Source organism: Odocoileus virginianus, chromosome 9, assembly GCF_023699985.2.
Source record: "Odocoileus virginianus isolate 20LAN1187 ecotype Illinois chromosome 9, Ovbor_1.2, whole genome shotgun sequence".
Taxonomy (NCBI): Eukaryota; Metazoa; Chordata; class Mammalia; order Artiodactyla; family Cervidae; genus Odocoileus; species Odocoileus virginianus.
In genome coordinates, this window is record NC_069682.1 from 25,733,867 (window position 1) to 25,760,032 (window position 26,166).

General features: G+C 46.1%; 2 protein-coding genes across 25 annotated transcripts in view; one reads left to right on the forward strand and one right to left on the reverse strand.

Annotated features, from left to right (window-relative positions):
• Positions 1 to 23,662, forward strand: part of PRPF18 (pre-mRNA processing factor 18) — a 72,724-nt gene extending 49,062 nt beyond the window's left edge. For 2 of the 16 annotated variants that reach the window (XM_020881341.2, XM_020881342.2), the window contains 3 exons: positions 566 to 13,227; positions 15,686 to 22,147; positions 22,726 to 23,662. In XM_020881341.2, the coding sequence (XP_020737000.1) occupies positions 566 to 646 (81 nt within the window). In that variant the 3' untranslated portion in view covers positions 647 to 13,227; positions 15,686 to 22,147; positions 22,726 to 23,662. The remainder of the gene's footprint in view (positions 1 to 565; positions 13,228 to 15,685; positions 22,148 to 22,725) is intronic. The other 14 variants (XM_070472089.1, XM_070472096.1, XM_070472093.1 and 11 more) reach the window with 14 other exon arrangements.
• FRMD4A (FERM domain containing 4A) overlaps positions 12,976 to 26,166 on the reverse strand; it is a 683,539-nt gene continuing 670,348 nt past the window's right edge. For 6 of the 9 annotated variants that reach the window (XM_020881295.2, XM_020881294.2, XM_020881296.2 and 3 more), the window contains one exon: positions 12,976 to 14,093. In XM_020881295.2, the coding sequence (XP_020736954.2) occupies positions 13,991 to 14,093 (103 nt within the window). In that variant the 3' untranslated portion in view covers positions 12,976 to 13,990. Of the gene's footprint in view, positions 14,094 to 16,807; positions 16,895 to 24,831; positions 24,904 to 26,166 lie in introns of those variants that run through there. The other 3 variants (XM_070472081.1, XM_070472084.1, XM_070472082.1) reach the window with 2 other exon arrangements.

A 26,166-nucleotide genomic window follows, 5' to 3' on the forward strand; every position in this document is an offset into this window, starting at 1 on the left:
GTCATAATATGGACAGTTTTTGAACCTACAAAGGACTTTAAATAAGATATTTGAAAAATCTTGTTTCTCTGATGCTTAATCTCTTAGATTATAACTCACTTCATAGAAGTAATTTATATTTGTGTTATCTGCTTCCTCTGGGACAGCAGAGATTGGCAGGCTTTTTTTCTTGTTGTTTTGTTGTTTTTGGTGATTTCACTTAGCTTCCGAGTTGTTTGAGGGCTTCCCTGATGGCTCAGTGGTGAAGAATCTGCCTGCCAATGCAGGAGACACGGGTTCAATCCCTGGGTCAGGAAGACTCCACATGCCTCGGAGCAGCTAAGCCTGTGCAGCACAATGCGGAGCCCGTGTCCCGGAGCCGGGGGCCACGGCTGCTGCAGCCCCCGGAGAGGCCGCCACAGTGAGAAGCCTGCACCGCCACTGGAGAGCAGCCCCCACTCGCCACAACCAGAGAAAGCCTGTGCACAGCAGTGAAGACCTAGGGCAGCCAGAATAAAAAATTAAACAAAAATTTTTAATAAAGTAATCATATCATAGCCAACCACTATTTTTTTTATTTTCTTAGGGACTGAAGAGGTTAATGACCATTTGCCAGAAGCACTTTCCTACAGATCCATCAAAATGTGTGGAGTACAATGCACTATGAGATCTGTGTGCGGTGTGTAAATATCAAAGAGAAGCTTAAGGAAGCCTGGCATGGACTTCTGGAATTACCACCAGTTGCAATGAGGGAAGAAGAAAAAAGGAGCTTCTGGTCTCTGAGTTCTACCTAATGCAGCTCTTGGTTTTAAGAACCTGTGTTGGCTCTCATGTCACACCTGACTGCAGAGTGATTTTTGTGTCTTACTTTTAATTAGTCAAAAAATTAAGTACTAAAGACTTTCTCCAATAATTTAAATGTGTAAATTTAAAACAGTCACAGGACATGGTTTAAAATAACTTTTCCCCTCTAGACCTAAAAGTTGCACTGAGAGGATTAAAGAGGAACATTTGAGGATGGACTTAATGATTTCTGTAAAATATAGTAATTTTCACATTGCCTTTTATGTTGTGTTTATAGAGAAATATTTTTATATTTTTCAACAAAAATATGGGAACCATTTAATGAAACTTGATCGTCCTTAAATGTTGCTTGACTTTTGCCACCTTGCAATATATTTGAATGTAAATGTTTTTACTATTAAGTGTCTATCTTGCATTTTAAAGCTTTTATCCTTTAAAGCTATACATTTAAAGCTATAGTATTGGGTCATCTCTCAGAACAGAATTAACAGGATATAGAAGTTTGGAAAACAAAGATGTTATATTAAACCAACAGAAGTTCAAATTCAGTAACCCCAGGTATCAAGGTTTCAAGGTGAGGAAATGGATTGTCAGGGCTGCTGCTGGCTCTTCCTAGAATAGGACTGCCTGCTACTGTCATCCTCCTGAGACCATGGTGGATGACTGGCCCTGCTCTGTCCCGCTGGCCAAAGAGAAAGGTGCCGGGCTCGTGTCACTGCCCAAGCTGTAGGGCTTGGTCTGATTTCACTCAAGCGAGGACTTCTTTTGACTCTTGCACAGTGTCACAACCAGATAACTATAATGAATCACTGCGCTTTAGAAGTTGAGAGGACTCAGTGAATAGAGGCAAGTGGGTAAATAGAATGGTACTTGACCAGATGGAGTGGTGCTGGCGGCTCCTGGTAGGGGAGGGGCACTGACATCAGAACTGCCTCACCTCAAATTTCAGCAGCATAGGCATGTGTATGTCTGTACACCCACGAGCAAGGCACTTCATCTCTCTAAACTTCAGCTTCCTTGTCTGCAGATGGTGGTAGTCATTGTCCATGCCTCATAGCATCACTGTTTTGTTTTACGTAAAATAAATGTATAGCACGCTACCTGGCAAATAACTATGTACATGACAATTGTGTCCTTCTTCTTGTTGCTAGAGTGAAGACAAAGGAGCTTTCCCAAACCACTGGTCAGGACGGTGTGTGCTCACCTCATGATGACAGCCATGCTGCTGGTGGCAGTGTCAGCAGTACTAGTTAGTGGAAGTATTTATTAAGCACTTACTGTATTCACAGTCTATAGCTGCTCACACTTTCAGCCATTTCTGAGTTTAGAAGAACCTAGAATGTGGGGCCTGGAGTCAGCTAAGTGAGTGCAGGTGGATTCAATTACTTATTCTGGTCCCTCTTGGAAAGCCCTGAAAGCCAGTTTTGGCCACTTGGGAGGTCTGTGGCTACGCTGGGCTGATTGTGTCCGCTGGTTATTTGCTCGATGGTGGCTGAGGCCTGCTGTCCTGAATTGAATCAGTGTTCCTTGCCCTTCACCCCACTTTAGAAAACCATTTCTTATTAAATTAATTAGAACTGAAGGAAGCTTACTAGAGCAATAAGAGACAGACTTTCATAAGATGTGACAACAATGTAGAGTTCAGTTATACAGTCTTGTATAGAACTTTTTATAAATACTGTTGAATGAGTATTCCACAGATCACTTTTGTTTTAATTCATAGGCAGGCCACACTATGGTAGTCAGCTCATTTTGTGTTGTCTTCCCATTTGCTGTGAGTTAATATTGCACACAGAGAAGAAAGTGCATCATGTGACACCAGTACCTTCTAGAACTGATCAACATGGGTAGATGGTTTGAGGGAAAAAAAAAATGTGTAAGGTATTCTGTGGTGCTGTGAATGTTAGTCATTTTAGGGCTTGGGTAGAGGGAGGCAGGTTGAAAGATTCTCTAGATTCCTCGTAGAGAAGTTTTCTATTTCCTGGAAGTTAAAGGTCTTCAAAGGACTGTACCTGTCATGGGGGTTTAGTAAAAAATGACCCCTCTCATTCTTCAAATCATGAAAATTATAGTGCAGCAGATGCTACATGTTTCTAATTTTTAGCTGTTTCTAAAACAATAAAGGCCTATCTTTTAAAATCAGTCACACTCCTGAAATAAGTATATTCTCTCTCTTCCTCCCTGCCTCCCCAGACTCCTTTCCAAAGGAGTTGTGTCTTTCTGGATTCAAATCTAATAAAACACTGGTTTTCCCTCAAAAGTAAATCCTGTATTTCTTAGGAGTGTTCTTGCCAACTGCAAAGACAGCAGTATTTTTCAGCATTGCAGTACAGGGCTGTGGCAGTCTGGAGGTCATGGCTGTGACTTCAGTCCTTAGGGAAAAACTAGGGAAAGAAAACTGAGACTAGAAACAGTTGACACACAGAGAGGAGAGGGGGGCAGCCCGGATCTTGTAGGAAGAAGGGGAAGGTCCCAACAGACCAGAGCTGGGAAGGTGATTGTCGCTAGTACGAGCATTTAGGATGCACTGCGGCTCTGAAAAGAATTTGGAGGAATAGAAAATAGGGTTGATAAGCAGTACAACTTCTGAATGTTAAGTTTTTCCTTCTGATGATCTGCTGGCCCCTTTTAGCACTTTAGATTGTCCTGGGATTTGACCACAGTAAATATGGTAGTGGCTTAGCAGTAAAGAATCCGCCTGCAATGAAGGAGACTTGGGTTCTATCCTTGGGTCAGGAAGATCCCCTGAAGAAGGAAATGGCAACACACTCCAGCATTCTTGCCTGGAAAATCCCATGGACAGAGGAGCCTGGCAGGCTATAATCCACGGGATTGCAAAAGAGTTGGACATGACTTAGCAACTAAACAACAACAGAAAATTCTGTAGAAATCCAGTTATTTGAAAGAAAGAGTTTGGTAGATTTGAACTTATGGATCCTATTACTAGCTCCTTTTCAGCCCTATAGTAACCCCTTTATTACTTCTGGACCTAGAAACGTAGTAGAGCTAAATGGGGCAGATTCGGTGAAAGGGGAGCTTCGGTTGAGATGTGGCTGTACCCTTTGAATATCTGCAAGAGCGTAACCTTGTGAATCATGCCTCCTTCCTCCCCATCCTTGCCCATGAAGTCCCTTAACTTTATCCCCTAGAAATTTATGGTATGGAGTGTACTGGGAGGCTTGAACCGAAAGCACTTTCTCTCGGCAGGTTTTTGTAAGAGTTTCCAGCTGTCGAGAGTGTGAGGAGCCAGCCCCAGTCCCAGAGGGTCGCTGTGGGAACAGTTATGGCAACTGGTTTTCATCAGACTCAGCGGTTGGATGGGCTGAATTTTGACTGTGCACTAGTTTGTCCTGGAATGGTTAACAGTAACCTTAAAATCTTTTGAAATTTAAAAATAAGTTCTGGTGGCATGGACTAAGTGGAGGGAATGCAATGTGGTTGGCAGTTGTCACTGTGGTGTGAACTGACCGCTTTTAGGATTTTGGAAACATACTCATTTAAAATACACACACACACGTGTGTGTGTGTGTGTGTGTGTGTATTTTTACATTTACCAAAACAGTTTATTTTGAAAGCATTGATTATTTACTCCTTTTCCCACAAACTCTTATGAACTCGCTCAGACTAATCCTTGTGTTGATGGTAATGGTTACTCTTGTTTAAGTAGGCCACTTCCTTTTGTTTAGTCTCTCCTCTCTGTCCTTAAGCACCCGCTTTGAAATCATTGTCAGCTTTCTCCCAGCATTCAAGATGAACACATACTTTGACCACGGAGGGCAGCTAAGAAGGTTTGAGCTGCTTTTTGAGTGTCACTGGTGATAACCCAGGCATTCAGCAAGCTTCCTGCCGTGGCAGTCAGAAGTCATCCGCACACCCAGCTCTCCTTGCCCTCTAAACTCCCAGTGTTGACAGCTTGCCAAAACCAAATTGCCTTTACTCTCCACCTTGCTCTTCCCTTGAGATTCAGGAGGCATCATGAACCATTAGCGTTGTCCTCTGAGCCTGATTTCGGTTTCGCTGTCTTGTAAAGTGGGAGGATTAAAGTTGTGGCTTTGACATGCTTTGACCATAGCTCAACAATCAGCTGTAACAAATAGGTAGGACCCAGTATCACCGTGTGTATTTCCTGACCATGCTGTGAGCGGTGCGTTCTTATTTTTTCTTTGCTGTTGTATTTCTTTTAAAAATATGCAGGTGTGACTCTAAAGTGGCTTACAACTCATTAATGTGTTGTGACCAGCAGTTTGAAAACCACAGATTAAATAGAATTATCAGAGTTACAGAAGGAAGTAACCTGGTAGATGAATTTAGGGCAAAAGGACTCTTTATTTCTTCTATTTATTTATTTTTTAATAGAAAACACTTAGCTCTCCAGGTTTATGTGGAATTTGGCATATTATAAAACCTTGAGTACTTCAATTAAATATTTTTGAAGCAATAATTCTTAGGTTTCAAATGAGGTGACTTGTGCATAGAGAGAACTTCCAGGACAGGCCTCATGTAAGAAAATTGAAGGTAAGAATAGATGACTACCTTGGGCTGGCTATACATTGTGTGAAGCAAGAATAAACAAAGATATTATAAGATGAGATTGTTTAAACTATGAGTTAGGGTTGAGGCAGAGAGAGCAGGAATCTAGTCTTGTTAATCAGTTACCTGTTGAGAGTTTGTTTAGCCCTTCGAAGATTATTTCCCAAGACTCGCAGCTAGATTACATTTCATTCATTGTAAAGTTTTATTCAATTGTAACATATACAGCAAAGTGCACACATCAGAAAGATACCATATCATACAACTTTTTCAGAGTGAAACTCTCTCAAAGTAACTATCATCCAGGTCAGGGAAGATAATGTTATTAGTGCCCCAGAAATCTCTTCATGCCTCATCAGGACAAAGCCATGGCCTTGATTTCTGCTGTCATCAGTTAAAAAAACATCTTTCTTGATATTGGATGCATGTACTGTAAGATTCACCCACCCAAAGGGTACAGTAGTCTTTAGAATATTCAGAATTGTGCAGTCAGCGGCACATGTAAATGTAGAACATTTTTATCACCCTGAAAGAAACCCGGGACCCATTAGCAGTAATTCCCCATGTGAGTTAGTTTGCTTGTTGTTATTTGTTTATTTGACTGCACCAGGTCTTAGCTGTGGCAGGGAGGACCTTCGATCTTCTTAGTTGCAGCAGGTGGGATCTAGTTCCCTGACAGGGTTTTGAACCTAGGCCCCCTGCAGCTTCTTAGCCACTGGCCCACCAGGGAAGTCCCTCATTGTGATTTGATTCTCATTTCTCTGTCCTGTTCTACATTTGATAGACATTTGAGTTGTCTCCACTTTGGGTATGAATGCTGTACATGTATTTTTTGGTGAATTATAAATTTCTCCAGGGTATATATGAAGTTGAGAAATGGTTGGGTATGTGTGTACTCAGAAGGTAGTGCCACAGAGTTTTCCGAAGAGCTCGTGCCAGTCCACAGTGCCACATGCGAGACTTGCGGGGTCTAGGCCCCTCCTGGAATGTCCTCGGCCATCTTCACTTCGGCTCTTCTGACGGGTTAACATGGTGCCATGTTGTGGTTTTAGTTTGTGTTTTGCTGAGGAAAATTAAGTGGAACATTTTTCATATGTACTTCATGGCCATTTGGATTTTAACTTTTGTGAAGTTTCTGTTCAAGATTTTACTTTTGTCACTTTTTTCTACTGAATTCTACTGGCCTTTTTCTTACTGACTTAACATAGGTCCTTACATATTCTGGCCGAGCCCTATGTTCAAAGTACGTTATGCTCTGTGGCTTGACTTTATGTTAGGTTTTCTATGCGTGGTGTTAGTAGCTCAGTCATGTCTGACTCTGTGTGACCCCGTGGACTGTAGCCCTCCAGGCTTGTCTGTCCATGGGATTCACCAGGCAAGAATACTGCAGTGGGTTGCCATTCCCATCTCCATTTCTATGCATAGGGGAAATAATCTTTATCACTAACTCAGATATTGACATAACCTTTGTCAGCTATTTTTGCCAGATAGATTTTATAAAAAATCATGTGAATCCTAAATGATATAATCTTTGCATAGCGCAGTGCCTGTGTATGGGATTTGAGAGGAGAGAAATAATGTGTTTTTGTATTATTGTTAAACTTTGTAATTCTATTAGATTGCCATTTCATTAAGACTTGGTTTTCATATTTGCCACATTCTCATAAGATACATGTTAAGTATTTCAGCATTCACCTGAATGAGCTCTCTGGATATTGGCACCAGGTTGTTTCAGCTGCAGGAAACCTGAATCCAGTGAGTGTTAATGGAAGTCCATAGACAGCCAGGTTGTAGAGCAGACAGAGGTCAACCTGTGGTAGAGATTCATGTCACTCTCTGGGACAGAGGCATCGAGCTTTTGTTCCTCTCTGAGTTACTCCCAAATCTCCACTAGGCTTAGGAGTGACTTTGAGAGGAATAAATTCCGGATACCTCTGTGGGTGTGAAAGATACCTGAGAAAACGTACACTTGTGATTCTGTCATTCAGGGAGAAAGTGTCTTGGTATGCTTTGACTTGCTAACTACCACCATTCCTTCTAGAGCAGTAACTGAAATTACACAAACTTGAGCCAAAAAGGTATGTATGGTTTTGTCCTTTATAGAAAATTGCTTTTTGACTGACAGCCTCTCCCTGGCACTTGCCACACCCTGCTTTGGGATGAGGCTCTGCAGACCACGTTTCTCCTCTGCGACTGGCTTTGTGTTGGCTTCTACCGATCATGGGCCACATGGGAGACAGGAGCCCCGAGGAGGGAGGCAGGCCCTGTTCCTCCGTGTTCACTACCTGTCCCCCGTGGTGGTGGCCCAGCCGCAGGCCTGCAGCCCACGGTGACACTCAGCGTTCCTGGAGGCGGTGGTCCCCACTCTCAGGTTTTCCATGCTTTTGTAGAACCGTCGCAGCAGCATCAGCCAGTGCTTCTCCCCGGACATTTGAATCCTGGCTCTGTGGGGTCCCGCCAAGTTCCCAAGGCACCCAAACCACCTAAGCAGCGTCCAGGCCTCAGAGGTTTGGTTCCCAGCTCCTCAAACCTCTAAGTCTTTCTTCAGTGTCCCTAGTCTCTGTTTCCAGCCCTGAGACCAGTGGCTCTTCCTGTGGTTCTCGTCTCTCTGATACCTCAGGGTCCCCCCTTTCCTGTCACCTCTTCACTCTCTGGTTAACAGTCCTTTCCGTTACACCCTTTCTGTTAAAATAATTGATGTGCTCGGCCCCCGGATTGAGCAGGCAGCCAGATTTGAGGGGAGGTGTGGCGGGCCCCCTTCCCCCCGCCTGCAGCTCAGGGTGGCTTCCCTCCTGCACACGTGGACTTTGCTCCCGGATCGTGGGGCCCACCCCAAGCGTGGAGAACCCAGATGCCGGGGAAACTGGCGTTTTCCCTCCTGTCTGGCCGTGAAGTCCTGTCCTCTTGCCCTCCCTTTAACTCCCTCTCTGCCCTCCCTCAGTCTCTCCAACACCTTCTCTCCATTCGTTTCTCTGCTTCCTTCTGCTTCCTTGGCATCTTCCTGGCTTTGCTCTTCTCTGTAATCCATCTGGAGTCCATCATCATCACTCCAGTTTCTCACCAGGGCCGTCTTCTCTCTCCGCCTGTTGTCCTCCGGTCGCACGGCCCCACACCACCCGGGCCTGGCTCATCCCGACAGCCCCAGCCCCCCGCGGTGCGCTGGAGGGGAGTCCCATCCCGTGTCCAGAGTCCGCGGGCACTCGCACCCTGCCTCCTCTCCTCTCAGGGCTGTTCTCCCCCATGACTGCTGCTTCCTGATCCTCGTCCTTCCCTTGTCACCTGGAAGGTGGCCCCCCCTAGTTTCCCTCACAGACGGACGCAGGCCTAAGGTCTGCCGCTGCCTCCACACTCACCAGCTCTCCGTACCTTACTTGGAGGAAAGGTGGATCCCCATCTGTCATAGGCTGAATCTTCCACTGACCAACATTACTTTCTTCCAGCCTTCTAATGTGTTATATAATTTATTATCTATCTCCCTCCACCCTCTAGAACAAGGGCAGGGATTTCACATCCACTTGGTTGGCTGCAGATGCGACAAGGACAGGAGGTCCTCATGGGTGAGTCCAAGGATTCGGGCCTGAGTGCTGGGAGACTGGAGGTGCCTCTGACTCGACTGAGCGAGGTCACTGATGGAGTGGATTTGGAGGGCAGCTCAGAAATTCGCTTCTAGACGTGTTAGCACATTAGACATTCGTGTGGAGATGTTGAGTGGGCTGCAGGATATACAAGGTTCAGAGGGGAGGTCCAGTGAGTAGTACAGATGTCCTTAGCACACAGATGACATTTTAAACCATGGACATGATGAGAACTACGGGAAGTGACTGCATGGTAAAGCTTGATCTGAGCTCTGGGACACTAGTGCGTAGACCTCGGGAAGACGGAGTAAACATCAAGGAGCTGGGCAGGAGGAGCCCTGACCGTGATAAGGAGGAAAAACCAGAGGATGTCCTGTCCTGGGTTCAAGTGACAGGAGTCTTTCCATGAAGGAAGCCGGAGGGGTCAGCCATGCCCAATGCTGCTGGTGAGTCACCTAACACGTGAACAGAGGATTAACCCTTGCATCTGGTCATGTGGGGAGTCATCCTTGACCTTGAGGGGCTTTGGTAGAGTGGGAGGAAGGGAAGCATTATTAGAAAGGCTTTGATGGAAAATAGGATGAATGGGTGAAAAAAGGAAACTACTTGTTTATGGGGATAAAGATTTATGGAGAGGTAAGTGGGTTTCTGATGAAAAAAGATTTTGGTACAACTGCACATGTGTGAGCCTTATCAGCTGACCTGCTGAACTGCAGGTTCATCCTCCTGAATTGCACTACAGGCCCTTCAGCTCTTACCTGGACAGATACTGACTGTGCCGGGAGTGGGGCTCTGTGCAAGGCAGAGAGGTCGTGCCTCTGTCCGGTCAGCTTGTCTGTACTGTCTCACCAGGCAGCCTCTTGAACGAGAGATCCCGGAGGGATCCCGCTGACACACTCGCTTACCTCCTATCCACCGGGCTCATTTTACCCTCTTCCATTAGATGCAGAGGACCTGGGACCACTGCAGAACCTGCACTGAGAGGCTGACTTCAGCTGTGGCCACTGCCTGCTGGCTGACCCCCATCAGGGCTTCTCTGACATTCCTCTTCTTAGAGGAGTTTCATGTCTGAGCTTGTTTGAACTGGTATTTTGGGAATAAGACCTGGCTATTTTTAATGCTTTCTACAGGAACCAGCTATTTACTTTGTGTTCTCTAGTAACCAAAATAATGACTTTTTGGAATTGCCTTGTCACAACGTAAGGGTAGTGCGTGTGTGTGTGTGTGTGAGAAACGGGGAAGTTCCATCTTCCTGTGGGTTGGTTGCTTTCAGGTGATAGAGCTTAATAGGAGACAGTAGATTTATTTCCTGAGCAGCAACATGTTTACATGTAAAAGACTTACTAACAGAAGATCCTATTTGTTTGAAGTCAGTGTTGATTATCTTTTGAGAGGAGGCCCTGGTAGCTTTGCCAAGGACAGACAGGCTTCGGTGTAAGATGCTGTCCTGATGGGCTCGCTTCCAGACATGCTTTGAGTCCATTCTCAGTGGCTTGTTTACCTTTTTGGGAGGGTTAGCCCGCACTGGCGGCAGATGCTTCAGCCGGGCTCTCCATCCTGGGGTGCTCGTGCCTGTCAGATTTCTAGTCCTGTGCTAGCGAGGAGGTGCAGTGTGGGTTAGGGGGCCGGGGTGGGGGGGGTGCCATGGCAGCAAAGGCTGTGTCCCTCAGGGCACGGCTTTGTGCCTGCGGGTCCAGCGGGCTGTTGCTTTGGTGACAGGATTTGGAAGGTGGGGGATGGAGTCTGAGCCATGGTACGATGAACAGCAGTGGTAGGAAAGTCTGAGCTGCCTGCCTGTCTCCTCAGTTGGCCTGTCAGAAAAAGGAGCCCGACGAGGACACAGGCAACCGAATTAAAGCTCCCCGAAGCGTGCGTAGGCATTGATCAGTTAGACACAAACAGAATGTCCAAGAGGCAGCTAGGATCTTTTCATTTTGAAAATGCTTTAATAAGTGTTGACAACACTGTTTTGCAAAATGTAAAGGTACTATACAAATTCTTAATACAAAAAGAATAAATTAAAAGCAGATTTCTTTTTAATTCTGCAACTTTGTCTACAACATACATCTTTGTCATTGATTACAGTTGAACAGAATCCAGTAAAATCATCTTACATGCTCTACAAGTCAGTTTCAGGAGCAACCTAATCCTTTCCTCCCCATTATTAAACTAGAGTCCATTTTACACAACTTGTAATAAACTATTGACATGAATGTATATGTAAAACTTTACACCTAGTTAATTAAGCAGTAACTGGTCATCTGATAGCACCTGGATGGGGTTTGCTCTATGAACTAAACTAATACTGAATGAAAACAAAGTGGAATTTGAACAGTTTCGACACTCACCTGCATATAAGAAAATTAAAAAACCCACCTGTCTCACAACAAAGTCTGATGGAGGTGTTTTCACCAGCCTTCTGGCTAAACAGGCAGTTTCTTACACGTATCCAAGGAATCCAATGGGGACTTTCTATCAGACCAGGGTTTCGTATTTAAGATGCTTTAAAGAAACAGGGAAATACAAAGAGCTTGCCAGTGCTGTATACAGTAACTATATCACTTCCCACCACACGGACCATTAATCATGTCAGTCTCACAGGACCAACACTTTATGTACATCTTGTAGGAACATGAATGCAGCTCAACAGTAAAACCTGTTTTACTTAATCTCCGTCTTTGCTACCAGACTATCAGGATGTTTGTCTGAACTGTAATTCCACCCCCCTCCCCCACCTCCACTCCTTTCTGTCTCCTGAATCCCAAACCCACGTGTTGAGACAGAATTTTTGTCTGTCATTCCTTGTAACCCAACTGGGCTAAAAACTTGATCGAGCTGACTTCCAACTTGATTTCAAACTACTGTCCATGTTGTATGCCCTGTAGCCATATAAGCTTGTGACCTCCTCTAGTTCCCTTTTAACTCTGGCACAGAGTTCAGTTTGATTATTTGTGCATCTTCTTTTGGGAGAAAGAATCTGGCCTCATAGAGACTTATTTCCAAATGGGAAGGGAAAAAACTTGCTGTTTGTTAACTCTTGACTGTCAAAGTAAGAGCAACACCCCTCCCCCCCATGTCAATCCCCAGAATCCTTTAATAACATTATCATCAATTTTATTTACCCTGCAGGGTCTACCCCCAGAGTGTTCTGTGAATATTACTCCCTTCTGCAAGCTGGTATCACCAACGCAGCCAGGGAGCCAGGCCCTGAACCGTCCCGACTGGCCCCATCCTGCTCCGTGCCCCAGAGGAGTCCCACAGTGCTTTCTGAGCTGCAGTGGGGGAAACACTCTGCAGTGGGGGAAACCGTGGCTGTTGCTTTTTAACCACTGGGTAAGTATCCATGCCTACCCTCCTGGTCTGGTAAAGTCTAGTTATTCTTGGATTACATATACATTAAAAAAAAAAAAAAGACTTTTCTTTTTACGCTAAAGCTAGCTTCAGTTCTGCTTACCCACAAATCTATAGCCAACCCAGCTCCTATCTGGCTGTCCACTGCCTTTCCAATAGGAAGAGTCATAAGTGCGAAAAAAATTAATCCCCCCCGCACCTCCCCCTACTTGCGCCAGGTAAGCACAGCGTCCCATCTCTGTGGAGACCGTGTTTGTGCCATTTGAAACAAGCCAACTCAGAGTGTGCACTTGTTAGTATTAGAAAAGTATTTTGAGGCCTTTGAAGAAACGGATGGCTTTCCAGTTGTGTATTGAGCATAGCTCAACACACATGTAAACGGGCAGCTCCCACACACCTGTTTTCTTCTTTTTTTGGTACCTGCAGACCAACGTGATACAGCAAGGTAGCTGATGGTGTCACAGGCATCTGGGCCCTCTGGGAGCTGATATATTTTTTCAACCCTGCTCTGCCTGCCAGCTGGTAGACACGTGAGTACAGTCTTCCTATCTAAGGGTGTAGTTGGGTTCTTGGAAGAAGTGACACATTGGTCACCGGGTGCTGAGAGACATCGGATCTGAGCTCTTTGTCACACAAGTGCTAACAAACAGAAAATGGGCCGTGACAAGTAAATACTTTAATGGATTGTAATGTGCTTTTTTCCCTTGGCTTCCCGTAAAAAATCAAATGAAACACCTTGTGCGAAAAAATAGGATATGCTTTTACTGGTTGTTTTAATGAGAGAGAACCACTTTTGGCAACCATCACCTTACGCTTCCTACAGATCCCCAGAGGAAAGCAGCTCTGTCTCGGACTGAACCCCCATGCAGGCCGGGGCTGAGCGAACTCTCTGTTGCCCGCCATGAGGCTGTTCTCCTTCACGTCCAGGTTTGTGGAGATCCAAGTCAGCAATGCTAGCTGGGGCTGTCCGACTTGCCCATCACCTTGGGTGAGTTTTTAGGCTCTCGGGAGAGGGAGGTGAATGTCCAGGGAAGGGTTACAGAGGGGGACACGTCACAGATGGTCGACTTCCACGTGTGGGATGTGGTCGCAGTTGAGGATTTAAGAGATTTCATTGCAGAAGGAATGTCTTCCTCTTGGGCCCTCTTTATTTTGTGTGTGTGTGTGTGTGTGTTTTAAAATCTTTGGCAGCGTAGAACTGATTGTGATCCTCAGATGCATCTCTGACGTGTTCAGCTTCCTGTTTCCGTTCTCCCCTTCCCCCAATAGCCACTCCTCCTAGGAAATATTTCAGCTGAATATTCCCTGAGGCAGCCTCTTCACAACATGCGTGGATGGCCTTCAGGTGGCGGGTGGGCCTCCGCTTCCCTAGTCTTTCTGGATCACCCTGTACTAAGTCCCTTCCCTGGCCTCCCCAGTGCCACTGGTCCACAGGAATCCATGCCAACCAGCTTCCCTGCCGGTTCCTGGCCCAGGGGTTGTCATGGAGGGGAGGGGGGCACCAAGATGCCATTGAGGACTGGTGCCTGGCTCTCTGGGCAAGGGAGCCAGGGGACACACAGTGGGACCGGAACCTTCCAGAATGTCTCCTCAGTCAGGTTTTTTGAGGGTGAGGGGTTGCGGAGATGGGAGAAAAAAAGTGCTGAGGGCTGAAGCTGGTGCAGGGAGACAGTGCGTCTGGGTAAGGCAAATGAGAGGCAGTGAGGTGATCTCAGAATGGCGGCGAGGTGGTCAGGTGGAGGCCGGCGGGCTCATACAAGGGTCCCGGGCTTGGCTTTTTCCTGCCCGTACCACTGGACATCAGCTAGTTCTGGATAGAGGGAAGAGTCCAGGAAACAGCTGTCACCGTAGCTCCTGCAGGGACCCAAGGAGGAGAGGAGACCATTAGTGGGGAATGACACTTCGCAGCCTGCATTCAGAAGGACGTGTTCACAGGGCCTAGGACACTGCTGTGTACAGCAGACTCTCGGGGACTGGAAACATCCTTGACCATCTGTGGAGGGAGAGGGAGCAGCAGTCCTCACGCTCAGGTGCACGTGGGAGTCCCCCGGGAACCTTCCAAACACTCCTGTCAGGGCCCGGCTAGCTTAATGGTCTGGGGTGTGCTTGTGTGTCAGGCGCTTTCAAAGCCCCCAGGTGACTGACTCTCCTTGCAGCCAAGGCCTAGAACCCCTCTGGCTGGAGTCCTTAGGATTCTTTTCTTCTCGGAATAGTTGCTTGGTTCGTCCTCCCTCAGACCCCAGGCATAACTAAGTTTGCTAGATTTTTATTCTGTCCTGGAAGCACATTCGAAGTGGCAGGTTTCCATGTAGTGAAACTGAGGTGATATTTTTGAATGGAGTCTTAAATGCTGTTTACTGGATAACATGTATTGTGTGACAATCAAAAAAGTATTGAAAATATATAGGAAAGTGTATAGAAAGGACGTTAAAGAAGATTTTCAGGTGTGTGTCATGATGTAGGTTGGGTGGAGGTATGGTCATCCGTGGGTATGTGGAGGGGATTGGGTCCAGGAGCCCCCTGGATGCCAAAGTCCAAAGCTGCTTCAGTCTCTGGCGTAAGAACCGTGAGCCCTTCATATCTGCAGTTCCTCCTCAGCAGATATGGAGGGCTGGCTGACTGTGTATTTACTGGAAAAAATATCTGAGTATAAGTGGACCTGTGCAGTTCACGCCTGTGGTGTTCAGGATCAGCTGTAGTTGTTATGTATCAAGAGGCCATCACAGGGCTATGTCAAAACCCAGAATCATTACTCGGCACCATTCCTTGGAAAAACAGTCCCTCTGCACTCATCCTGAGCTAGCTCTTCCGGGGCAAGATGAAGATCACACCTCATCTCAGTGAACATAGGCCTGAATTTGCCCAGGAGGCTCCCAGAGGCTGGTTCAAAAAAGCAGCCATGTCCCCTGAGGAGAGGGTTCCTGCCCTCCTCTCCCTGTCCTGCCCGCAGGCCCCGACATGGGGACGGCTGACCTCCGCGCCTTGTGCGGAAGCAGCCGTGGGCAGCATGGCCTGGGCCACCTCGTGTGTTCTTCCTTTGTGCTGAGCTTCTCCTAGTAACTCCAGAGAGTTCACTTGTGCTGATTCCAAACCTGCAGGCCTCTAACCTCAGCCTTCAGTTCTGAGTAACATTCCTGTGAGTGACACTGGTCGGTGTGTCTCAGTTAGTAGATCTGGGTGCTGTTCAGGCTGGAATTTTTGAGTTTGACCTCCCAGAGCGCATGCTGCTGGGGGTAGAAACACCTGTCTGGAAACAGAATAAATGTCAGAAGGGGATCTGTCCCCTTGCCTGCTGCTGACTCTTTCCATGACCAGTGCTGTGGCAGGAGGAGATGCAGACAACAGTGGGTTTAAGAGCATCTTACACACAACGTCTTGTCCCAGTTTATGACTGAGAATAAGCCATTATCACCATTTTTCTGTTTGATTTGTTGTCATTTTTATAGGAACAAGGCAATGAAGGCATTCTGGATTTTGTGAACGTTTCTCATCTGGCTTTTTTAAAAAATCCATCAACGCGGCAAGACCCAAGGCTCTGGGAGCATACTGTAGCCTTTAAAGAGAGTCCTGTGCCTGGATCCCCTGAAATGTATGCTGGGGTTAATATGCTGAAAGGTGGCTTCAGAAGCAAAGTGACATCAAGGTCCTCAATTCTGTAACTGGCCATGGCCATCATCACTGTCTTCAGGTGATAAGTGGCTGACTCCATCACACCCACCCTGCACACTCTCCTCCTGACACAACTGACACAACACATTATGCCTGAGGGACTGAGAGACTTTCCGTGGCAGGAGGTGGTTGGACCCCATGTGGACATATGCTGTTTACTGGCGGGGGGGGGGGGGGGGGGGGCAATCTCTCTCTCTGTGTTGACCTGGTGGTATTTGCCACCAGTGTGTCCCCCCCACCCTCACTGAGGGTAGTCAAGTGGCCCAGGGGGACCAGTGGAGTCCTCTAACCCCAGTCACTGGTCAGAGATGGGCAAGTGACTGAGTGTGGACAAATGGCTTTCTCAGTCCAGGCTGTCTTACTTCCTCTTCCCTGAAGTTTCTAAGAGCTGGCCTGGGTTAGAGTTCCTGGAGGAGACCAGGTGGAACATCCCCATCTCAAAGGCACCGGAAAAGAATGGGAGTTCCTCCAAGAAGGACTTTCCTTCCCTAAATCCAGGTCTTTTACAATGTCTGCACATCCCCCCTTTTGAGATGAAGAGGGTTTGCTTTGAATGGCTTCTAGAACTGCATTTCTGTTCTTGTAGAGACTAGGTTTGTAAGACAGGACTGTTTCTAATTCCACAAGGAACTGGGTTGCAGCTTAAATGAACGAAGCCAACAAGATTTTTTTTTTTTTTAACAGCGGTGACAGTGTTGGGATCCCAAGAGGACTTCACAGTCCAAGATTCCTATTTTGAGTTCTCTCCAGCTTTATTCCGGATTTGGACAAAGACAGATTGTCCTTCTGGTGAGTACTTTATTAGTTTCTGAATTAGAGTGCACTTGGTTTACATTTAAACATGTAGTTTTCCTGAGAGCAAAATTAAAACAAAAATTGGAGGGCATGGGTCGAGCACCTGATGAGAGACAACCATCTCCAGAGCCCAGGCTCCCAGGTAGGAAAACGTGGTCATGGCCCAGAAGGGGCACAAGGTCACTGGCCACCTGCAAGAAAATTGAGTGTAATGAGGAAGCCCTGGTTGGAGGTCTTGACATACAGGGCACTGGCCGTCCACCAGGAAAAGGAAGTATCCTGTGAGAGGCAGACTGTCAGACCCGAGTCCTGGCCCTCAGTTTAGCCCTGAGGCTGTCGAGGATTTTCTCTGCTCTAGGAAAAACTCCACAAATGGGATCCCAGTCACCTAAAGGTTTTAAGAGTGCCCCCCTCCCCCCCCACCTTAGGAACTACCCCCAGCAGTTTTATGTTAAAAAACATTGTGGTCTCTTCACTTGCACATGGACTGCTCTTACTGAAGACAAACTAGAATAACGGTGGCCACCAGAAGGAATGTTCCCGTTACACAAGATTGTTCACTTCAGAAGTCCACATCAAACAAATGGAGTGGGATGCCTAGTTTAGTCAGTATGATGAAGCTTGCAGAAGGCTTCAAAATTCCCTAATAGCTTCACTGAGACTCACTGCAAAAGGCTAATAAAAAACTTAAAGACACAAGAGATACCTAAAATAAGGGTAAAACTTGAACTCTTCCTGCTCCCCTGTCCTGGATTCATTCTGCTTGTCCTCTGTCTGCATCGTCTCTCCATTTTGAAGAGACTGCATGACTAACAAAAGGCCTGTCAAGTTAGTGGTTGTACAGACACCCCTAAATCCATCCCCAGAGGAGGACACCCCTCGCCCTCCTGCCCTGGGCTCTCCCAGGGTCAAAAGGACTCCATGGGATTCTCCTGTAACTGCTTCCAGTTGTTCCCTTCCACAGCCAAGGGGAAACGAATAAAAAAATTAATGGAAAACCTTGCTGAATCTCGGTAGCTAGTGAAGCTGCATTCTCTAAACCCCAGCTTGTTACAGAGCCTGCGGATGGGATCCTGGTCAGTCCAGCAGACCCCAGCCAGGGTGAGCATTCTGACCAGAGGCAGTTCTGAATCTGCCTACCATGGCCAGCTGAGAGAGAAAGGCAAACTTTCACATCCCTTCCTTTCCAAATCCAGACACACTGGTTGATCTTTTCTCTCTCAGGGGCTATTGTTGCCTTCTTGTCTGTCTTGTTTTGTGTCCTGAGAACTTGGTGAACGTCAGGTTGGGCAAACAGCACAGAAATGTAAATTGCACCCGTTTGTAGCTGAGGTCCTGCCTGATGGGTGCCAGCCCTCAGGGAGAACTGAGTCTTCCCTTTTGGTTATGGGAGTGGCTCTGGATCTGGGAGGGTGGTATCCTTGGCACCCTCTTTGGGAATGTGTCTTGCGTCCGTGAGGTCTTTCAATATGGCCAGGAATATTTACTGTTTGTCCTCCTGACAAGATATTTAAAAGGTTGTTTAAGTGGCTCTGTGGTCAGAAGTTGGCCAAACTGGAAGCTGATATTCAGAGCCTATTGGGGATAAAGTTCCTAAGTCAAAATGAAACTGTGTACCCAGAGGGAAAGAAAAACATTCCAAAGACAAAGCTCTAAATCTGGAGCATAGGAATCTTTTGAATTCCATCTTAGTCAATCTTCTCCCTGATCTAAAGAAGCAAACAGAAGATGATATAGTTGGAGGCGTGGGACAGCCTGTGATGTCATTCACATTGTAACCTGTCCTTGTCTTATAAACCTAGTCTTTACAAGAATAGAAATGCAGGTTTAGAAGCAAATCAAAGGCCACCTATTCTTTTTCTCAGTCCCCAAGCATACTCCATTCACTTCAGAAGGCTTGCAGACACTGTAAAAGATCTGAATCTAAGAAAGAAAAGTCCTTGAGGGAACTCCCATTTTGATCAGTAACTTTAACTTACTCCAGTGTCCAGAAACAGGATTTGGATAAAACAGCTCTTCTATAAACTAGTAAGTTCTGCTTTACTGTACCTGTCTCATGGCCAAAACTTTAAGACCAAAGCTTCCCGACCTCTGCATCTGTCTGTATGTTTGCGTATGTACACGGTAGGTTTGTAATGTGTTTCTGCCTCTGACTGGTACTGTATAATCAGTTTGTAAAAAATGCATCTAATTGGCTTAAAGAAAAATGATTATCAAATTAAGTATTCTAAAACTCAGAAATACAGAAACTTAACCCAAATATTTTTCAAATTCACATGATCTGGGATAAATCAAGAGCTATCTTAAGTTTGTTGGTCTGATCAAAGTAGGTGTGTTAAATATTGACATAATGCAGACATAATCTGATTCTACCTGTGTTTACTAGTCAAATAAGTTCATGTCATCTCGGTTACAAAATGTGTCCATAAAAAGACATTGGCTAGCTATTTAATGGCTAGAAAAATTTTCTAATTAAACATAACTGTCAACGAGTGAACAAGTGAACAAATACTATTGGTAAGGAGCTGTATGTTTCTCGCTGGGTAGAAGGGTTTTTTTGTTGATAAGCAGCTGCCTCTTTTGTAGCAAAGAACTGACTTCAAAACAACCTCCCTGTATGGGGCAGCCCCATCATTTCTGCACAGTGACTGAGAGCTCACTTCACTGGCTGGCCACCTAAGAACTCCGCAGAGTCCCTGCTTAGGCTGCCTTCAGGACAGGACAGAAGACTGATGACCTCATGAAAAACCCAGCGAGGAGGTGACCAAGGTGCTGTCACTGGGCCTTCTGAATCTAAGGTCCCCGCCTTTGAAAAACAGACGCTCACTCCCTCTGCCTCATTTGCCACACTCTGACCCTCATGTTGCCCAACAGAACCCATCAAAAACTAGCTGGTCATCTATTGTCAATTCCTCCTCAGGTTGAAGAAACTTACGCTGAACGAGATTACAACCTGCCACTGATAGCACTCGTCCACTACTTCCTGGAGAATATGTCCACTGAAAAAGACAGCAGCTGGAGGACTCCTGCTCCCCTCCTGGGAAATGACCTTTTCTGGTACTGCTCACCAGTCCCCGCACAGCTAAGTCTGAGAACCTCCGTCCCACCTGCAAGGAGTCGCAGGACCTGAGTGGACAGCAGAGCCATCTGCAGTCTCACCCTCGGGCTCTCCGGCAGCAGAAGCAGATGATGTGGACAGCGGTCCCCAGACGCCGGGCCGGGCCTGCGTAATCTAACTTGATTTCTACCACTGTTCTCCTTTACTATGAAATTCATGAGGGAGGGGGGTTATTAACACATTATTGACCAGAGATGTATCAATACATTTTTAGAGGGTGACACAATATTACCGTGAGAAATTGTTACAGCTTAAAATTGATCAAGGGTTCATTACACAACTTGTGATTGTCATTATCACATTTTGCTCTGTTAGGTTTCTGTTCCAACCTTGTGTGTATTATAAGCGTAACATTTTCAAAAATGACACATTGTGAAATTTTGAAGAATTTCAGAATTTCATAAAATTCAGTGAGGAATTTTATGCAAGTATTTCCTCTGATTGTCCAAGTGACATATATACTAGTGTCTTGGAAGATGGTAGTTCTTCAGAATATAGTTCTGATTCAGAGACATTTAATTAGACCAACAAGGAGACAAAAAACCTCAGTGAGTGATTCTGATAAAGAAAGTGGACATGAAACTCACACAGTGCTGGAGAATGCGCCTTTGCTCCTACAGACGAGTGGATGGAAGACAACACTTCATGAAAACGAGAGCACTTTACAGGTGTGTCAAATGTAACTATTGAATGTAATAACCCACAAAGTGTTAGTGAAACAACAATTTTTGGCCAGCCACATCACGAGCGCAAGCATTAGTTTCTGCAAAACTCCCCTGGTCAATAACGTGTTAACCAAACTCCTCCACTTACTTGATTTCTCTCCTGTTGGCCCTGATCTGGAGGGGTAATGCCTTGCCTGTGTCTCCCAGGGACTGACTGCCCAGGGAAGATACCTTTCAGACTCTGGATCTGCCATTTAAAACTCCAGTCTGTCCATGATGTTGACGACTTCCTGGTCTGCCTTTAACCTGATTTCCCCTATCATTAGTGCTATCATACACACCACCTGAAGTCCCCTCTATGTCAGCTACAGAGTTAAAACTTTTGCAGCCAAGCTTCCCGGTGCCTCTTTTTACCTTTCTCTGATTAGAACTCAACTTGCCCAAGTTGACACACACATCTTGTCAACTGTAGTACTGTCGTACCCATTTCCTTATGCTTTCTTAAATCAGACTTCAAAGGATCTGTCTCTTACCTTATGAAAGATGTTATACTAATTAGTTTTATTGTTCAGGTTCACGGGACACATTGTCAACTAACTGATGATAAACCTTTTTGGGTAATTTGTATGGATGCATGTTATTAATATAATTAAGTACGTTAGAAATTGTGTGAAATTTCCAGAAATCTATCTTGGTGTAATGTTATCAATCATAATTCTGTTTATCTTAAAATGTTGTCTATCACATATCTGGAGAAAAACATCTGTAAGGCCACATGCACTCCAGTGTTCACTGTAACACTGTTTATAATAGCCAAGACAAGGAAGCACCCTAAATGTCTATCAGCAGGGGAATGGATAAAGATGTGGTACATGTACACAATGGGCTTTTACTCTGCCATTAAAAATAATGAAATAGTGCCATCTGCAGCAACATGGATGGATCTAGAGGGAGTTACACTGAGGGAAGTAAGCCAGACAGAGAAGGAGAAACATCCTGTGACATCCAGTGTGTGTGGAACCTAAGATGAAATGGTAACAAATGAACTTACTTAGAAAACAGAAACAGACTCAGAGAATGATCTCATGGTCGCCAAGGGGATGGGATAGATAGGGAGTTTGGGATGGACATGTACACAATGCCACATTTAAAATGGATGATCAGCAAGGACCTACTGTATAGCACAAGGAACTTTGCTCAATGTTACGTGGCAGCCTGGCTGGGAGGGGCTTGGGGGAGGATAGATACATGTAGTATGTGTACGGCTGAGTCCCTGCACGGTCCACCTGAAACTATCACAACATTAATTGGCTGTACCCCAGTATAAGATAAAAAGGTAAAAAAAATGTTGCATATCACAGAAATTACATTTCCTTGTCAATTTCATTATGATGAACTCTCACCAGATCTTTACCAATGGGCATTTTTAAGTTATTATTTACAGACAGATTTTTTATCCTAATGCTTTCGCAGAAGGGAGATTCATGGAAAGTAACCTACCACGATCTCTTGATGGCCACATGGCTGCCCAATCACAAGGATTAAACCTTGGGTAGAGACGTCACAACGGATGAAGGCTCCACCTACCTTCTGGTCCCTCCTGCACAAAAGCTGGCAATCTCAAACCAAACTGACTAGGGAGAGAAGTGGCCACCGCAGAGGTAAGACTGCTTCCTCCCAAAATGTCAGATCAAGGACCTTTCTTTCCATTCCTCCTTCCCTCTCTGACCATCCTTTTCCTAACTCTGAGCCTGTGAAGGTTTTCTATGATTCTTCTGTCCATCCTTCTGCTTTGGAGAGAGAGTGCCATCGTCCCCACGTCTCAGACCACTACAAAGGAGGACAAATCCAACCTCCAGACAACTGTTTGAATGATTAACACTACGATGCTGGTGATTAAGTACTTCTGCCAATCCATCACAGCTTCTCCCTGATTTCCAGGGCCTCAGTTTCTCTGGATAGAAGCTCAGCCAGCCCCCATCTCTAGTGTGTCCCACTCCTTAACCCTGGGGGTCTGCTTTCTTGTCTCTGGTTATCGACCCGGGGAACCTTGCATCCAGGCTGTGTACAGAGAAAGGGACATAAGGCAAGGGAGACCAGAATAAAACCACCTGTGCTATCTACAAACCTTTCCCTTTTACTGGCTTCCAGGGCTGTCAGCTTCCAAGTCCCTAGCCACAGGTTCAACACAAATTCCCAGGCAGGAGTCAGAGATTTCAAAATCTGCTTTCTTTGGCAGATCCCTCCTCCCCTGGCCAAGAGCTGAAGCAAAGGAGGCCATGATCTGCAGTCTCTCCTTACCTCTTGAAGATACTGCAGACCCTGCTGGTAAAGCAACAGCTGCCCAATAAAAACATCCCTAGACTGACCAGAGTTGTTCCTGATGAGACAAGCCTCTGACAGCCTCTAGCCGAGCAAGGAGGTGTCTGAGCTGTGACCCACACCCCTGCACCTGGATCAACACTTCGGGGGAAGGTGAGACTCAGCCACAGAAGATTACTGAACAAGCCCAGCACTTTCTTAGGCCAGCAGCCCAACCAACACAGTCTGTCTTTGGGGGTCATTCTGTTTACAAGATTAGTTACCAGAGGGTGCTGTGTTCTCTCAAAAGCTTTAAATACAGCTTTGCAGCCACAGGCAACCAAGCACATGCTCTCCCTCAAACAGAACATCAGAAAAGGAACAGAATGACTGACTGACAGAATGTCAGTGAACCCTATGTCATGGCCTGTGAAGACCACACAGAGATTCAGTGAAAAGCCGGTAAGAACTCCAGAGCCATAGCTGGGGGTAGCCCTGCTGCCTTACATTTGGATCACTGATGAAAAGGGGGGAACTGTTAAAAACAACAGACCCAAAATGCAGTTGTATAGGCTAAGCTCCACGTCATCAAACCGAGACTTGACTTTACAGTTTCAGCTCCCCCAGGAATGGAATCCCCCAATCTGCACGATGAGGACGTCACCTGCCAGACGCCTGCCGTCCGCTAAAGGAAAGCAGCTGGGCCGTCTCCACCTGCCTCTTCAGCTGGTGTAACTGCCTGTGCCTGCCTGCTGCCTCCTGCCTGCACGTCCCTGCTTTTGTGCAGCATCTCGGAGCTCCTTGCTTTCTGCTGGACTGGAAGCTCCTTGAGTCACAAATCACTGAAATAAAGCCAGTAGGATCTTTCAGATTTACTCAGTTGAATTTTGTTTTTTAACACTACTTTCCTTGCAAAGGCTAAGGCCATTTTCCAAATTCCCCCATCTATCAGCTCAGGGCATCTGCAACAAAAGTTGTTCTTCATCTCTCCTTCTGTTGAGGATTTGTCCCACCCTCCTTTTCAGGAGAAGGTCTAGCTCTTTCTCTACAGCAAGAAGGCACTGTCTTGTTCCCCCACACACCCCTGCTTGTTTCTTCATCTGTGCTTTCGCCTTTGGAAGGGCGTTCTTCAGCCTCTGCCTGTCAGAGACCCTGCTCCCACCTTGGGCGTTTGAAGCCAAGTTCACACAGCATCTCTAGAAACCAGAAGAGATTCCTCTCCCCACATCTCAGAGTATTGAATACATAAATGCTACAAGAGTTAGCACTGCCATCTTTTGATTGAGTAAACTTATCATTCGGAAGTGGCTTTGAAAGAAACTGTATCATTAGCTTCTCAGTTAACCCTTGAAATGCTATTAATTTCAATACTTTGTCACCCCTTAAGAATAGGAACCAGACCGATGTTTACGTTTTTATGCCCACTGAAGCAGGGCTTTGCAAATTCCAACATGCACGTGATTCACCCAGGGGTCCTGTTAAGATGCAGGTTCGAATTCCGTAGGTCCAAGAGTACCTTCTAACAAACTCCTGGGTGACACAGGGGACAAGGCTTGTCTGTGGACCCCATGCTGGAATACACAGCATTTGGTACAGTGGACAGCTGTCACTCAAAAACACTGGGAGGAAATCATGGGTGATAGATGCTTCTAGACCAACTCCGTCTGCCCCTGGCGCTTCGAGATGTAAACTGCATGATGCTGTTCTTTTCAACAAACACTGGTTACTAAAACTAGTAAAAGATTATACAAGTATTTGCATGTACAAAGAGCCCAGGAAGGTCTAACACACACTTTGAGGTCTTTCTGGGGAAGGAGCAGTGGGAATATCTAACATCTGATGTGGAAACAGACACATAAAGATCGAGTCCCACACGTATCTACAGACAGGACATGAAGACGACAGCTTCCACACCACTCAGATGATCCCCCCTGGAGATTTTGATCCATATGAGCAAAGGCAACTCCTGCACCACATGTGAGCCCTCCAGCTCACGAGCAGGGAAGGGGAAGGGCTGGAAGAACAACACGTTCCCTTACGATACCTCTATTCATCAGTACTTTGGTGGGCTGGAGACTCGGACCCATCCATAATGGGCGAGTTTTCTGTCGCTTCTCTGAACCAAGGAAAGCAGGAAAAGGAAGAGAAGAGAGGTCATGTTAAAGAGAGGAACTGACACAGACACGATGAGTAGCTTATCAATACACTGGAAAGCCCAGCTGACTATGCACCCAAGTGTTAGTGACAAATAGGATATTTTCAACCCCGTGCACGACTCAAAGATCGCTTTGGTTCTGTTAAGAAGGCGCCAGGCTTTGGCACTACTTCTCATTTTCTTATCACATCACAGAGAATAGTTATTCTTCACTAATGATAACTCAATCTGATAAAAGAGTTTAAGGACCAATCAAAAATTTTTTGTTTCAAATTGGTTTCGGGTCCTCAGTAGCTGTGTCAAACATAGGCAGCCACCCAGATCCACTCCAAGGTAAAGGTGCTCCTAAGCTCCACAGCCTGCGGTCAGTCAAGTGACAGTCATACATTTGGAGCAGGTGAGACCAGGTGTGATCCAGAAAATGTGGAGGAGCCAGACAGACACCCTGAAATCAGAAAGTCCTTACTTGGGGTGATGGCTTAGTCAGTGGAGGTACCATATACACAAAAGGTCACTCTTACGGATCTGTCCTCCTGAAACTCTTGGGCCCGAAGCCTTGCAGCAGCTGCCTAACCACAGGAGCTAGAGCTGGGGTGCAGATGGTACGTAAGGAAGTGTCATAAGGTGTGTAATAAGGACAGAGTGGGTAGCTGCTGCCCCACAGACAAACCAAGCAGTGGGAGTGGACAGAGAACACGCAGCTGGGACTGCAGGCTCTGTTAATTCAAGAGGAGTAAGAGGCAGCGTGGGGTGGTTCAGTGACATCAAACTTGAGTGCATCAGAATCCCCTGGAGGGCTTGTCACCACACTGACTGCCAGCGCCCTCCACCCTCGACTTAGGTTCTGACTCAGTGGGTCACCGATGGAGCCTGGGATGTTTGTGCATTTCTAACAATACCCCAGGTGATGCTTATGCTGCTGGTCTGGGTACCGCATTTTAAGAACCACTGGTTTAGTGGAAAAAGACAAGGCTTTGGTTTGGGGTAACAGTGCAGGGCTGAAATCCCAGGGTCATCCAACTGTGTAAGATGGCAAGGCACTGACTTTCTCTGAGCCTCATCTATAGAACAGAAAAAAGTCTGGATACTTCCCTTACAACGTTGCAGTAAGGATTACATAAGCTGATACAGGTTAGAAGAAGCTTCTGGTCTTTGAGTACACAGCAAGCACTGAATCTTAGTTCTACTGTCAAATACTAAGGCAAAGCCTGGCTTAAAATCACT